Genomic DNA, 12,567 nt, shown 5'->3' on the forward strand with positions numbered 1-12,567 from the left:
TTATATCAATAATGATTGTTTAACAGTGTGTTTGGTTGGCTATAGTGATTGTAAGTGTAATTATTATAACCAATTGTTACGATGCTTTCCAGATACTACTGGAATAACAGAAGACAAAAAAACAGATCAGGCAAATGAGGGAATAGTTGGAACTAGTCAGGTAAGTTACATGGTGAATTTTGTGCACGTCTATGTAAAATTAAAATATGTGTGTGAATAACTAGTCCATGGTTCAGATATTCTGTCGGTGAATAACTAGACCATGACTCAGATATTGTGTCTGAGAATAACTAGTCCATGATTCTGATATTCTGTCTGTGAATAACTAGACCATGATTAAGATATTCTGTCTTCGAGAGTAACTAGACCATTTTTAAGATATTCTGTCTGAATAACTAGACCATGATTAAGATATTCTGTCTTCGGGAGTAACTAGACTATGATTAAGATATTCTGTCTTCGAGAGTAACTAGACCATGATTAAGATATTCTGTCTGCGGGAGTAACTAGACCATGATTAAGATATTCTGTCTTTGGGAGTAACTAGACCATGATTAAGATATTCTGTCTTCGAGAGTAACTAGACCATGATTAAGATATTCTGTCTGCGGGAGTAACTAGACCATGATTAAGATATTCTGTCTTTGGGAGTAACTAGACCATGATTAAGATATTCTGTCTTCGGGAGTAACTAGACCATGATTAAGATATTCTGTCTTCAGGAGTAACTAGACCGTGATTAAGATATTCTGTCTTCAGGAGTAACTAGACCATGATTAAGATATTCTGTCTTCAGGAGTAACTAGACCGTGATTAAGATATTCTGTCTTCGGGAGTAACTAGACCGTGATTAAGATATTCTGTCTTCGGGAGTAACTAAACCATGATTAAGATATTCTGTCTTCGGGAGTAACTAAACCATGATTAAGATATTCTGTCTTCGGGAGTAACTAAACCATGATTAAGATATTCTGTCTTCGGGAGTAACTAAACCATGATTAAGATATTCTGTCTTTGGGAGTAACTAAACCATGATTAAGATATTCTGTCTTTGGGAGTAACTAGACCATGATTAAGATATTCTGTCTGTAAATAACTAGACCATGATTCAGATATTCTGTCTAGGAGTAACTAGACCATGATGTAGATATTCTGTCTGTGAATAACTAGACCATGTTTAAGATATTCTGTCTTCGGGAGTAACTAAACCATGATTAAGATATTCTGTCTTCGGGAGTAACTAAACCATGATTAAGATATTCTGTCTTCAGGAGTAACTAGACCGTGATTAAGATATCCAATTCTTTCCAATAAATCATTTTATATACAAAAACATGACATCAAAATCTTTCTTGAATTTGTCAAAAAATATTTCTTTTAATTAGAAAAAATAACTTGGTAGATGCAAATTCATATGTGTAGGCATTTTCATCTGGTCATTGACAAGTTCTTGTTCAATTTAAACAGGATATATTTGTTTGTAGTTTCATTCACTCCAACTTTAGTAGGGAATGCTTTTTTTTTGGCTTTTAATTGCAGTTTTGTTCATTTTAATTGTGAGAAGTTTAAGATGCATTTAAATTTTTATTATTATAAAATATGACTAGTATATTATGTTGCCATGTAAAATATTTATGTTTGTAGGAGGATAAGGTTGATGACAAGGGAGAGGATGAGACAACACATGCAGCAGATGTGAGTACATTATTACTTATGTATGTTGTTACAGATTTCTTGTTTTGTAAACTCAAACCTCCTTCGTCAATCTCCCATGACATCCATCCCTTCCTAGGAACATGGCCATCCTAAACTTTAACTTCCTTCCTCAGTTTCCCATGACATCTATCCCTACCAAGGAACATGACCATCCTAAACTTGAACTTGCTCTCTCAGTCTCCCATGACATCCATCCCTTCCTAGGAACATGGCCATCCTAAACATGAACTTGTTCTCTCAGTCTCCCAAGACATCCATCCCTACAAAGGAACATGGCCATTCCTAAACTTGAACTTTCTCCCTCAAGTCTCCCACGACTTGCATCCCTACCAAGGAATAGGCCATTCTTAAACTTGAAATTCCTCCTTCAGTTTCAGATTGCATCCATTTTTACCTTCTTAACTTGACCAGTTTTTTTGCTCACAAGTGTATAAATACACTAACAATGTTTTTAATCTCAATAATTTCAAAGTTAATAGAAATGGGTTGTATGAAGCTGAAAAACAATATTTAGAAAAAAAACTTTTTTTTATATGGTACCAAATTTGAAGGTGATTGTCGGCCTTTTGCGAGTGGCAATTTCACAAAATGTTTACTGAATTTTGCAGGATCTACAGATGTTGGACTCCCTTACTGGAATACCAGTTTTAGAGGATGAGCTTCTGTATGCCATTCCTGTATGTGCACCATACAATTGTCTCGTCAACTACAAGTGAGTGTTACAGTTTCTACCTGGGTCCACTGAGTGTGTTTTATGCTGTGATATGAGTTGCTTGAATACATCATGGGTTTCCTTTATATATAATGATAATTATATTTCTGAAAATACAAAGAACTTAATATCTTCAGGTTGATATTAACTTGCAGTATACATTCCTATAAGAATTGAATATTAAATCTATAATCATTATAATGTTGATATTTATTACACACTTCCTCCTTTGGTAATATCTCGCTTGAAACAACAGAAGCCTACAGCCAGCTCTGCTGTGTATCATTATTAGATGTGTTTTTATGACAACATTTTATAATGGATGTTTCTTACCGCTGATGACAGGGTAGTCATGTGATTTACATGTTTCTGGTTTTGGAATTTCCTTCAAACCTTACATCAGTTGTCTTCATACTTTTAAATAAAGCTGTTGTTGTTTGCAGATACAAAGTCAAACTTACACCAGGTTCAACAAAAAGAGGAAAAGGTAAGCAACTAACAGACTAACAGGCAATACTGAGTGCTAGCTGAGGGTAAAAAAAAAGACTTAATGTTAATAGATGATGAGGGATTGTTACTATCGGAGTAGATACCTATAATGTATAAGTCTGAGGGACTGTTACTATCCAGTATCGGAGTAGATACCTATAATGTATAGGTCTGAGGGATTGTTACTATCGGAGTAGATACCTATAATGTATAGATGATGAGGGATTGTTACTATCGGAGTAGATACCTATAATGTATAGGTCTGAGGGATTGTTACTATCGGAGTAGATACCTATAATGTTTAGGTCTGAGGGATTGTTACTATCGGAGTAGATACCTATAATGTATAGGTCTGAGGGATCGTTACTATCGTAGTAGATACCTATAATGTATAGGTCTGAGGGACTGTTACTATCGGAGTAGATACCTGTAATGTATAGGTCTGAGGGATTGTTACTATCGGAGTAGATACCTATAATGTATAGGTCCGAGGGACTGTTACTATCGGAGTAGATACCTATAATGTATAGGTCTGAGGGACTGTTACTATCGGAGTAGATACCTATAATGTATAGGTCTGAGGGACTGTTACTATCGTAGTAGATACCTATAATGTATAGGTCCGAGGGACTGTTACTATCGGAGTAGATACCTATAATGTATAGGTCCGAGGGACTGTTACTATCGGAGTAGATACCTATAATGTATAGGTCCGAGGGATTGTTACTATCGGAGTAGATACCTATAATGTATAGGTCCGAGGGATTGTTACTATCGGAGTAGATACCTATAATGTATAGGTCCGAGGGATTGTTACTATCGGAGTAGATACCTATAATGTATAGGTCTGAGGGATTGTTACTATCGGAGTAGATACCTATAATGTATAAGTCCGAGGGATTGTTACTATAGGAGTAGATACCTATAATGTATAGGTCTGAGGGATTGTTACTATCGTAGTAGATACCTATAATGTATAGGTCTGAGGGACTGTTACTATCGGAGTAGATACCTATAATGTATAAGTCTGAGGGATTGTTACTATCGGAGTAGATACCTATAATGTATAAGTCCGAGGGACTGTTACTATCGGAGTAGATACCTATAATGTATAGGTCTGAGGGATTGTTACTATCGGAGTAGATACCTATAATGTTTAGGTCTGAGGGACTGTTACTATCGGAGTAGATACCTATAATGTATAGGTCCGAGGAACTGTTACTATCGTAGTAGATACCTATAATGTATAGGTCCGAGGGATTGTTACTATCGGAGTAGATACCTATAATGTATAAGTCCGAGGGATTGTTACTATCGGAGTAGATACCTATAATGTATAGGTCTGAGGGATTGTTACTATAGGAGTAGATACCTATAATGTATAGGTCTGAGGGACTGTTACTATAGGAGTAGATACCTATAATGTATAGGTCTGAGGGATTGTTACTATCGGAGTAGATACCTATAATGTATAGGTCTGAGGGACTGTTACTATCGGAGTAGATACCTATAATGTATAGGTCTGAGGGACTGTTACTATCGGAGTAGATACCTATAATGTATAGGTCTGAGGGATTGTTACTATCGGAGTAGATACCTATAATGTATAGGTCTGAGGGATTGTTACTATCGGAGTAGATACCTATAATGTATAGGTCCGAGGGATTGTTACTATCGGAGTAGATACCTATAATGTATAAGTCCGAGGGATTGTTACTATCGGAGTAGATACCTATAATGTATAGATCTGAGGGACTGTTATTATTGGAGTAGATACCTATAATGTATAGGTCTGAGGGATTGTTACTATCGGAGTAGATACCTATAATGTATAGGTCCGAGGGACTGTTACTATCGGAGTAGATACCTATAATGTATAGGTCTGAGGGATTGTTACTATCGGAGTAGATACCTATAATGTATAGGTCCGAGGGACTGTTACTATCGGAGTAGATACCTATAATGTATAGGTCTGAGGGATTGTTACTATCGGAGTAGATACCTATAATGTATAGGTCTGAGGGATTGTTACTATCGTAGATACCTATAATGTATAGGTCTGAGGGATTGTTACTATCGTAGTAGATACCTATAATGTATAGGTCTGAGGGACTGTTACTATCGGAGTAGATACCTATAATGTATAGGTCCGAGGGATTGTTACTATCGGAGTAGATACCTATAATGTATAGGTCCGAGGGACTGTTACTATCGGAGTAGATACCTATAATGTATAGGTCTGAGGGACTGTTACTATCGGAGTAGATACCTATAATGTATAAGTCCGAGGAACTGTTACTATCGTAGTAGATACCTATAATGTATAAGTCCGAGGGATTGTTACTATCGGAGTAGTTACCTATAATGTATAGGTCTGAGGGACTGTTACTATCGTAGTAGATACCTATAATGTATAGGTCTGAGGGATTGTTACTATTGGAGTAGATACCTATAATGTATAGGTCTGAGGGATTGTTACTATCGGAGTAGATACCTATAATGTATAGGTCTGAGGGATTGTTACTATCGGAGTAGATACCTATAATGTATAGGTCCGAGGGACTGTTACTATCGGAGTAGATACCTATAATGTTTAGGTCCAAGGGACTGTTACTATCGTAGTAGATACCTATAATGTATAGGTCTGAGGGATTGTTACTATCGGAGTAGATACCTATAATGTATAGGTCTGAGGGACTGTTACTATCGGAGTAGATACCTATAATGTTTAGGTCCAAGGGACTGTTACTATCGTAGAAGATACCTATAATGTATAGGTCTTAGGGACTGTTACTATCGTAGTAGATACCTATAATGTATAGGTCCGAGGGATCGTTACTATCGGAGTAGATACCTACAATGTATAGGTCTGAGGGATTGTTACTATCGGAGTAGATACCTATAATGTATAGGTCTGAGGGACTGTTACTATCATAGTAGATACCTATAATGTATAGGTCCGAGGGACTGTTACTATCGGAGTAGATACCTATAATGTATAGGTCTGAGGGATTGTTACTATCGGAGTAGATACCTATAATGTATAGGTCTGAGGGACTGTTACTATCGGAGTAGATACCTATAATGTATAGGTCTGAGGGATTGTTACTATTGGAGTAGATACCTATAATGTATAGGTCCGAGGGACTGTTACTATCGGAGTAGATACCTATAATGTATAGGTCTGAGGGATTGTTACTATCGGAGTAGATACCTATAATGTATAAGGTCTGAGGGATTGTTACTATCGGAGTAGATAGCTATAATGTATAGGTCCGAGGGACTGTTACTATTGGAGTAGATACCTATAATGTATAGGTCCGAGGGACTGTTACTATCGGAGTAGATACCTATAATGTATAGGTCTGAGGGACTGTTACTATCGGAGTAGATACCTGTAATGTATAGGTCCGAGAGATTGTTACTATCGGAGTAGATACCTATAATGTATGGGTCCGAGGGACTGTTACTATCGGAGTAGATACCTATAATGTATAGGTCCGAGGGATTGTTACTATCGGAGTAGATACCTATAATGTATAGGTCCGAGGGATTGTTACTATCGGAGTAGATACCTATAATGTATAGGTCCGAGGGATTGTTACTATCGGAGTAGATACCTATAATGTATAGGTCCGAGGGATTGTTACTATCGGAGTAGATACCTATAATGTATAGGTCCGAGGGACTGTTACTATCGGAGTAGATACCTATAATGTATAGGTCCGAGGGATCGTTACTATCGGAGTAGATACCTATAATGTATAGGTCCGAGAGATTGTTACTATCGGAGTAGATACCTATAATGTATAGGTCCGAGGGACTGTTACTATCGGAGTAGATACCTATAATGTATAGGTCCGAGGGATTGTTACTATCGGAGTAGATACCTATAATGTATAGGTCCGAGGGATTGTTACTATCGGAGTAGATACCTATAATGTATAGGTCTGAGGGACTGTTACTATCGTAGTAGATACCTATAATGTATAGGTCTGAGGGATTGTTACTATCGGAGTAGATACCTATAATGTATACGTCTGAGGGATTGTTACTATCGGAGTAGATACCTATAATGTATAGGTCTGAGGGACTGTTACTATCGGAGTAGATACCTATAATGTATAGGTCTGAGGGATTGTTACTATCGTAGTAGATACCTATAATGTATAGGTCTGAGGGATTGTTACTATCGGAGTAGATACCTATAATGTATAGGTCTGAGGGATTGTTACTATCGGAGTAGATACCTATAATGTATAGGTCTGAGGGACTGTTACTATCGGAGTAGATACCTATAATGTATAGGTCTGAGGGATTGTTACTATCGGAGTAGATACCTATAATGTATAGGTCCGAGGGACTGTTACTATCGGAGTAGATACCTATAATGTATAGGTCTGAGGGATTGTTACTATCGGAGTAGATACCTATAATGTATAGGTCTGAGGGATTGTTACTATCGTAGTAGATACCTGTAATGTATAGGTCTGAGGGACTGTTATTATTGGAGTAGATACCTATAATGTATAGGTCCGAGGGACTGTTACTATCGTAGTAGATACCTATAATGTATAGGTATGAGGGATTGTTACTATCGGAGTAGATACCTATAATGTATAGGTCCGAGGGATTGTTACTATCGGAGTAGATACCTATAATGTATAGGTCTGAGGGATTGTTACTATCGGAGTAGATACCTATAATGTATAGGTCTGAGGGACTGTTACTATTGTAGTAGATACCTATAATGTGTAGGTCCGAGGGATTGTTACTATCGGAGTAGATACCTATAATGTATAGGTCTGAGGGATTGTTACTATCGGAGTAGATACCTATAATGTATAGGTCCGAGGGATTGTTACTATCGGAGTAGATACCTATAATGTATAGGTCTGAGGGACTGTTACTATCGGAGTAGATACCTATAATGTATAGGTCCGAGGCATTGTTACTATCGGAGTAGATACCTATAATGTATAGGTCCGAGAGATTGTTACTATCGGAGTAGATACCTATAATGTATAGGTCTGAGGGATTGTTACTATCGGAGTAGATACCTATAATGTATAGGTCTGAGGGATTGTTACTATCGGAGTAGATACCTATAATGTATAGGTCTGAGGGATTGTTACTATCGGAGTAGATACCTATAATGTATAGGTCTGAGGGATTGTTACTATCGGAGTAGATACCTATAATGTATAGGTCTGAGGGACTGTTACTATCGGAGTAGATACCTATAATGTATAGATCTGAGGGATTGTTACTATCGGAGTAGATACCTATAATGTATAAGTCCGAGAGATTGTTACTATCGTAGTAGATACCTATAATGTATAGGTCTGAGGGACTGTTACTATCGGAGTAGATACCTATAATGTATAGGTCCGAGGGACTGTTACTATCGGAGTAGATACCTATAATGTATAGGTCCGAGGGACTGTTACTATCGGAGTAGATACCTATAATGTATAGGTCTGAGGGATTGTTACTATCGGAGTAGATACCTATAATGTATAAGTCCGAGAGATTGTTACTATCGTAGTAGATACCTATAATGTATAGGTCTGAGGGACTGTTACTATCGGAGTAGATACCTATAATGTATAGGTCCGAGGGACTGTTACTATCGGAGTAGATACCTATAATGTATAGGTCCGAGGGACTGTTACTATCGGAGTAGATACCTATAATGTATAGGTCTGAGGGATTGTTACTATCGGAGTAGATACCTATAATGTATAGGTCTGAGGGATTGTTACTATCGGAGTAGATACCTATAATGTATAGGTCTGAGGGATTGTTACTATCGTAGTAGATACCTATAATGTATAGGTCTGAGGGATTGTTACTATCGGAGTAGATACCTATAATGTATAGGTCTGAGGGATTGTTACTATCGGAGTAGATACCTATAATGTATAGGTCTGAGGGATTGTTACTATTGTAGTAGATACCTATAATGTATAGATCTGAGGGATTGTTACTATCGGAGTAGATACCTATAATGTATAGGTCCGAGGGATTGTTACTATCGTAGTAGATACCTATAATGTATAGGTCTGAGGGATTGTTACTATCGGAGTAGATACCTATAATGTATAGGTCTGAGGGATTGTTACTATCAGAGTAGATACCTATAATGTATAGGTCTGAGGGATTGTTACTATCGTAGTAGATACCTGTAATGTATAGGTCTGAGGGATTGTTACTATCGGAGTAGATACCTATAATGTATAGGTCTGAGGGATTGTTACTATCGGAGTAGATACCTATAATGTATAGGTCTGAGGGACTGTTACTATCGGAGTAGATACCTATAATGTATAGGTCCGAGGGACTGTTACTATCGGAGTAGATACCTATAATGTATAGGTCCGAGAGATTGTTACTATTGGAGTAGATACCTATAATGTATAGGTCTGAGGGATTGTTACTATCGGAGTAGATACCTATAATGTATAGGTCCGAGAGATTGTTACTATTGGAGTAGATACCTATAATGTATAGGTCCGAGAGATTGTTACTATCGGAGTAGATACCTATAATGTATAGGTCCGAGAGATTGTTACTATTGGAGTAGATACCTATAATGTATAGGTCTGAGGGACTGTTACTATCGGAGTAGATACCTATAATGTATAGGTCTGAGGGATTGTTACTATCGGAGTAGATACCTATAATGTATAGGTCTGAGGGACTGTTACTATCGTAGTAGATACCTATAATGTATAAGTCCGAGGGATTGTTACTATCGGAGTAGATACCTATAATGTATAGGTCCGAGGGACTGTTACTATCGGAGTAGATACCTATAATGTATAGGTCCGAGGGATTGTTACTATCGGAGTAGATACCTATAATGTATAGGTCTGAGGGACTGTTACTATCGGAGTAGATACCTATAATGTATAGGTCCGAGAGATTGTTACTATCGTAGTAGATACCTATAATGTATAGGTCTGAGGGACTGTTACTATCGGAGTAGATACCTATAATGTATAGGTCTGAGGGATTGTTACTATCGGAGTAGATACCTATAATGTATAGGTCTGAGGGACTGTTACTATCGGAGTAGATACCTATAATGTTTACACATGTACAGAGAACATGATTTCCATTAACACACAATTAACTTACTTAATCATTTCTTTACAGCTGCAAAGACAGCTTTGAATATGTTTTTACACGACAAGGCATCAACAAGTCGAGAAAAGGATCTAATGAGGATATTAAAAGTGAGTATTGAAATAATCTAACATATATATTCATATGTATTTAATATATCTTATGGAGGTCGATATACCAAAGATAAAACTGTAGTTGGTTTGTTTTCTAAAGATTATTGTTTCTTTGCGACACTTATTTTCTAATTTTACACATACAGGTGAATTTGATTGAATATGAATATTAAGTAAAAGAAATCTGCCATTATCATCTTTCCATGTACACGTTATTAGATCTGATAATGCTAGAGGTTATTACAAAGAACTTAGATACTATATGTTGTCTACAATTACCAAAGTCTTTTGTTTGGGAGTACATCTAGTGATGCAACAGTTTCACACACTGGAATTGATCCAACATTATACAGTTGTCAGGTTGTTTATGTTCAATACCATATTTTGACTAGAAGTTGTGGACTGTTAGCTTGCTGTACTGTGTTTATGTTCAATACCATATTTTGACTGGAAGTTGTGGACTGTTAGCTTGGTGTGCTGTGTTTATGTTCAATACCATATTTTGACTAGAAGTTGTGGACTGTTAGCTTGCTGTACTGTGTTTATGTTCAATACCATATTTTGACTAGAAGTTGTGGACTGTGTTAACATGCTGTACTGTTGTTCTTGCTTGATGTTGTGAACTTTGATTTACAGGATGTTGACCAAAGCCGTAACATTCCAGGAAAGGTTAAAGTGTCAGCACCAAATCTTCACAGGAACAAGAAAAAGTGACCAGACTACAGTTTTTCTCTACACTACATTAATAAATCGCTCCACATTGGAACTGATGACAACATGAAGTCTTATCCTAGGTTAGACCTAGGTGTAATTACCCATTGTGTGAAACACTCTAAAAGATAACCTCAAGTTCAATGCAGTTTATAAAATTTTCTATTGAAAATGTTTTTTATTAGGTGAATATGAGTCAATTAAAATAACCATCCTGTTTTAAGTAATAAATGTGTCATATGAGTAAGGTAAAACTGTGGATTATGATAATCATAGAGCTATACAATTAGCTGCTTTCAGATTCCAGAAGAAATGTCATGAACGAACAGATAAATGTAATTTAAAGTTTGTCAACAAAGACTACACATTTTGTGACAATATAGACTTGAGAACTAAAGTTTTGAAACATAATGATACCATTACACAGTTACAACTGTATGTGATGGTATAGAAGCTTAAGTGTCTGAGGAAATGTGAATACAGACTGGAATTATAAATGGAAATTGTGCGATTGTGAACAGAAACTGGAATTACTGTGGAATTGTGAACAGAAACTGGAATTACTGTTGAACTGTGAACAGAAACTGGAATTACTGTGGAATTGTGAACTGAGACTGATGAACAGATCTACAGTTAGAGTATTAAATATTGGAAACTTTGAAAGGAATAGTCAAACCTACAGTAATAAGTCTTAAAATCCAATGTTACTATTTATAACTATAAATGTTAGTCAGTTCAGATGTTGATTCAACTAAAGATAGCAATTAATTTCTAAATAGACAAATGTTCAATTTTCGTGATTGCTACATATATATATATATATTCAGATTTTGAAAACAGAAATCTTTCAAAATTTCTGAAGCAGAAAATAAAGCTTTAGAAGTGCTAAAATTGATAATTTTTTGACCTTGGCATGGTGAACCAACTGATGGTAATCAGATACAGTTGGGACTTTTTTGAGAAGTATACATGAACAAAGGCTGTGATAAAGTTACATTTGTAAGGTAATAAAGAAGCATTAATCCTACACAATGTGTTTGTTATACCGCACAGTACTTCATCATAGTGGTGAATATATCCGACTATCTTTATCAACTCTCCTGGATTCTGGTATTTGCTGTATTAGCAACAACATATTTAGCTTGCCATTGTCAGATTGTAGCCTGTTTAAATTCCATATCTGTAAATGTGGTCCGTCAGCTCTCCATCCAGAACAGTTTCTTTACTTCTTGAGAAGTACCAGATCTTTATCAAATTTGATATGAAGGTTCCTCTCACCTTGTTACCGGATGTTGTACGGGACATGTTCAACTTTGAGAGAGACTTAAAAAAATGAAATGGCCATCTTTGATTTTGAAATTTTCCTATTTCACAGAAGGTATACTGATCCAGGATGATTTTTCTCTCAGTTTCATGTTTTAAGGTTTCCCTTGTTCCCCGAGTTGTGCATGTTTAATTCTGAAACTGATAGGAAGAACAAAACGGTGGCAAATGGCCATTTTGACAAACTTTTTTAAAATACACATTGAAGAAACCGACATTTTAAAGAAAACATGTCTTGAATTAATACAAAATTCAAAATTCATTTCATTATGGTATTTGATATTTGATATTTTGATTTCTTTACATAAGAGGAAGGAGTTATCATAAACGATGATCATGAGGAATTTTTGAAATAATAATAAACAATTTTCA

General features: G+C 36.3%; 1 protein-coding gene across 1 annotated transcript in view; it reads left to right on the top strand.

The window, feature by feature from the left end:
• LOC117324210 (nuclear export mediator factor Nemf-like) overlaps nucleotides 1-11,899 on the top strand; it is a 33,383-nt gene extending 21,484 nt beyond the window's left edge. Inside the window, exons 28-33 of the mRNA XM_033879955.1 lie at nucleotides 93-160; nucleotides 1,645-1,695; nucleotides 2,325-2,428; nucleotides 2,872-2,915; nucleotides 10,079-10,158; nucleotides 10,798-11,899. Coding sequence (XP_033735846.1) covers nucleotides 93-160; nucleotides 1,645-1,695; nucleotides 2,325-2,428; nucleotides 2,872-2,915; nucleotides 10,079-10,158; nucleotides 10,798-10,875 — 425 coding nt within the window. The 3' untranslated portion in view covers nucleotides 10,876-11,899. The remainder of the gene's footprint in view (nucleotides 1-92; nucleotides 161-1,644; nucleotides 1,696-2,324; nucleotides 2,429-2,871; nucleotides 2,916-10,078; nucleotides 10,159-10,797) is intronic.
• Nucleotides 11,900-12,567: the final 668 nt, after the last annotated feature.

This window comes from Pecten maximus, chromosome 3, assembly GCF_902652985.1.
Source record: "Pecten maximus chromosome 3, xPecMax1.1, whole genome shotgun sequence".
Lineage (NCBI taxonomy): Eukaryota > Metazoa > Mollusca > Bivalvia > Pectinida > Pectinidae > Pecten > Pecten maximus.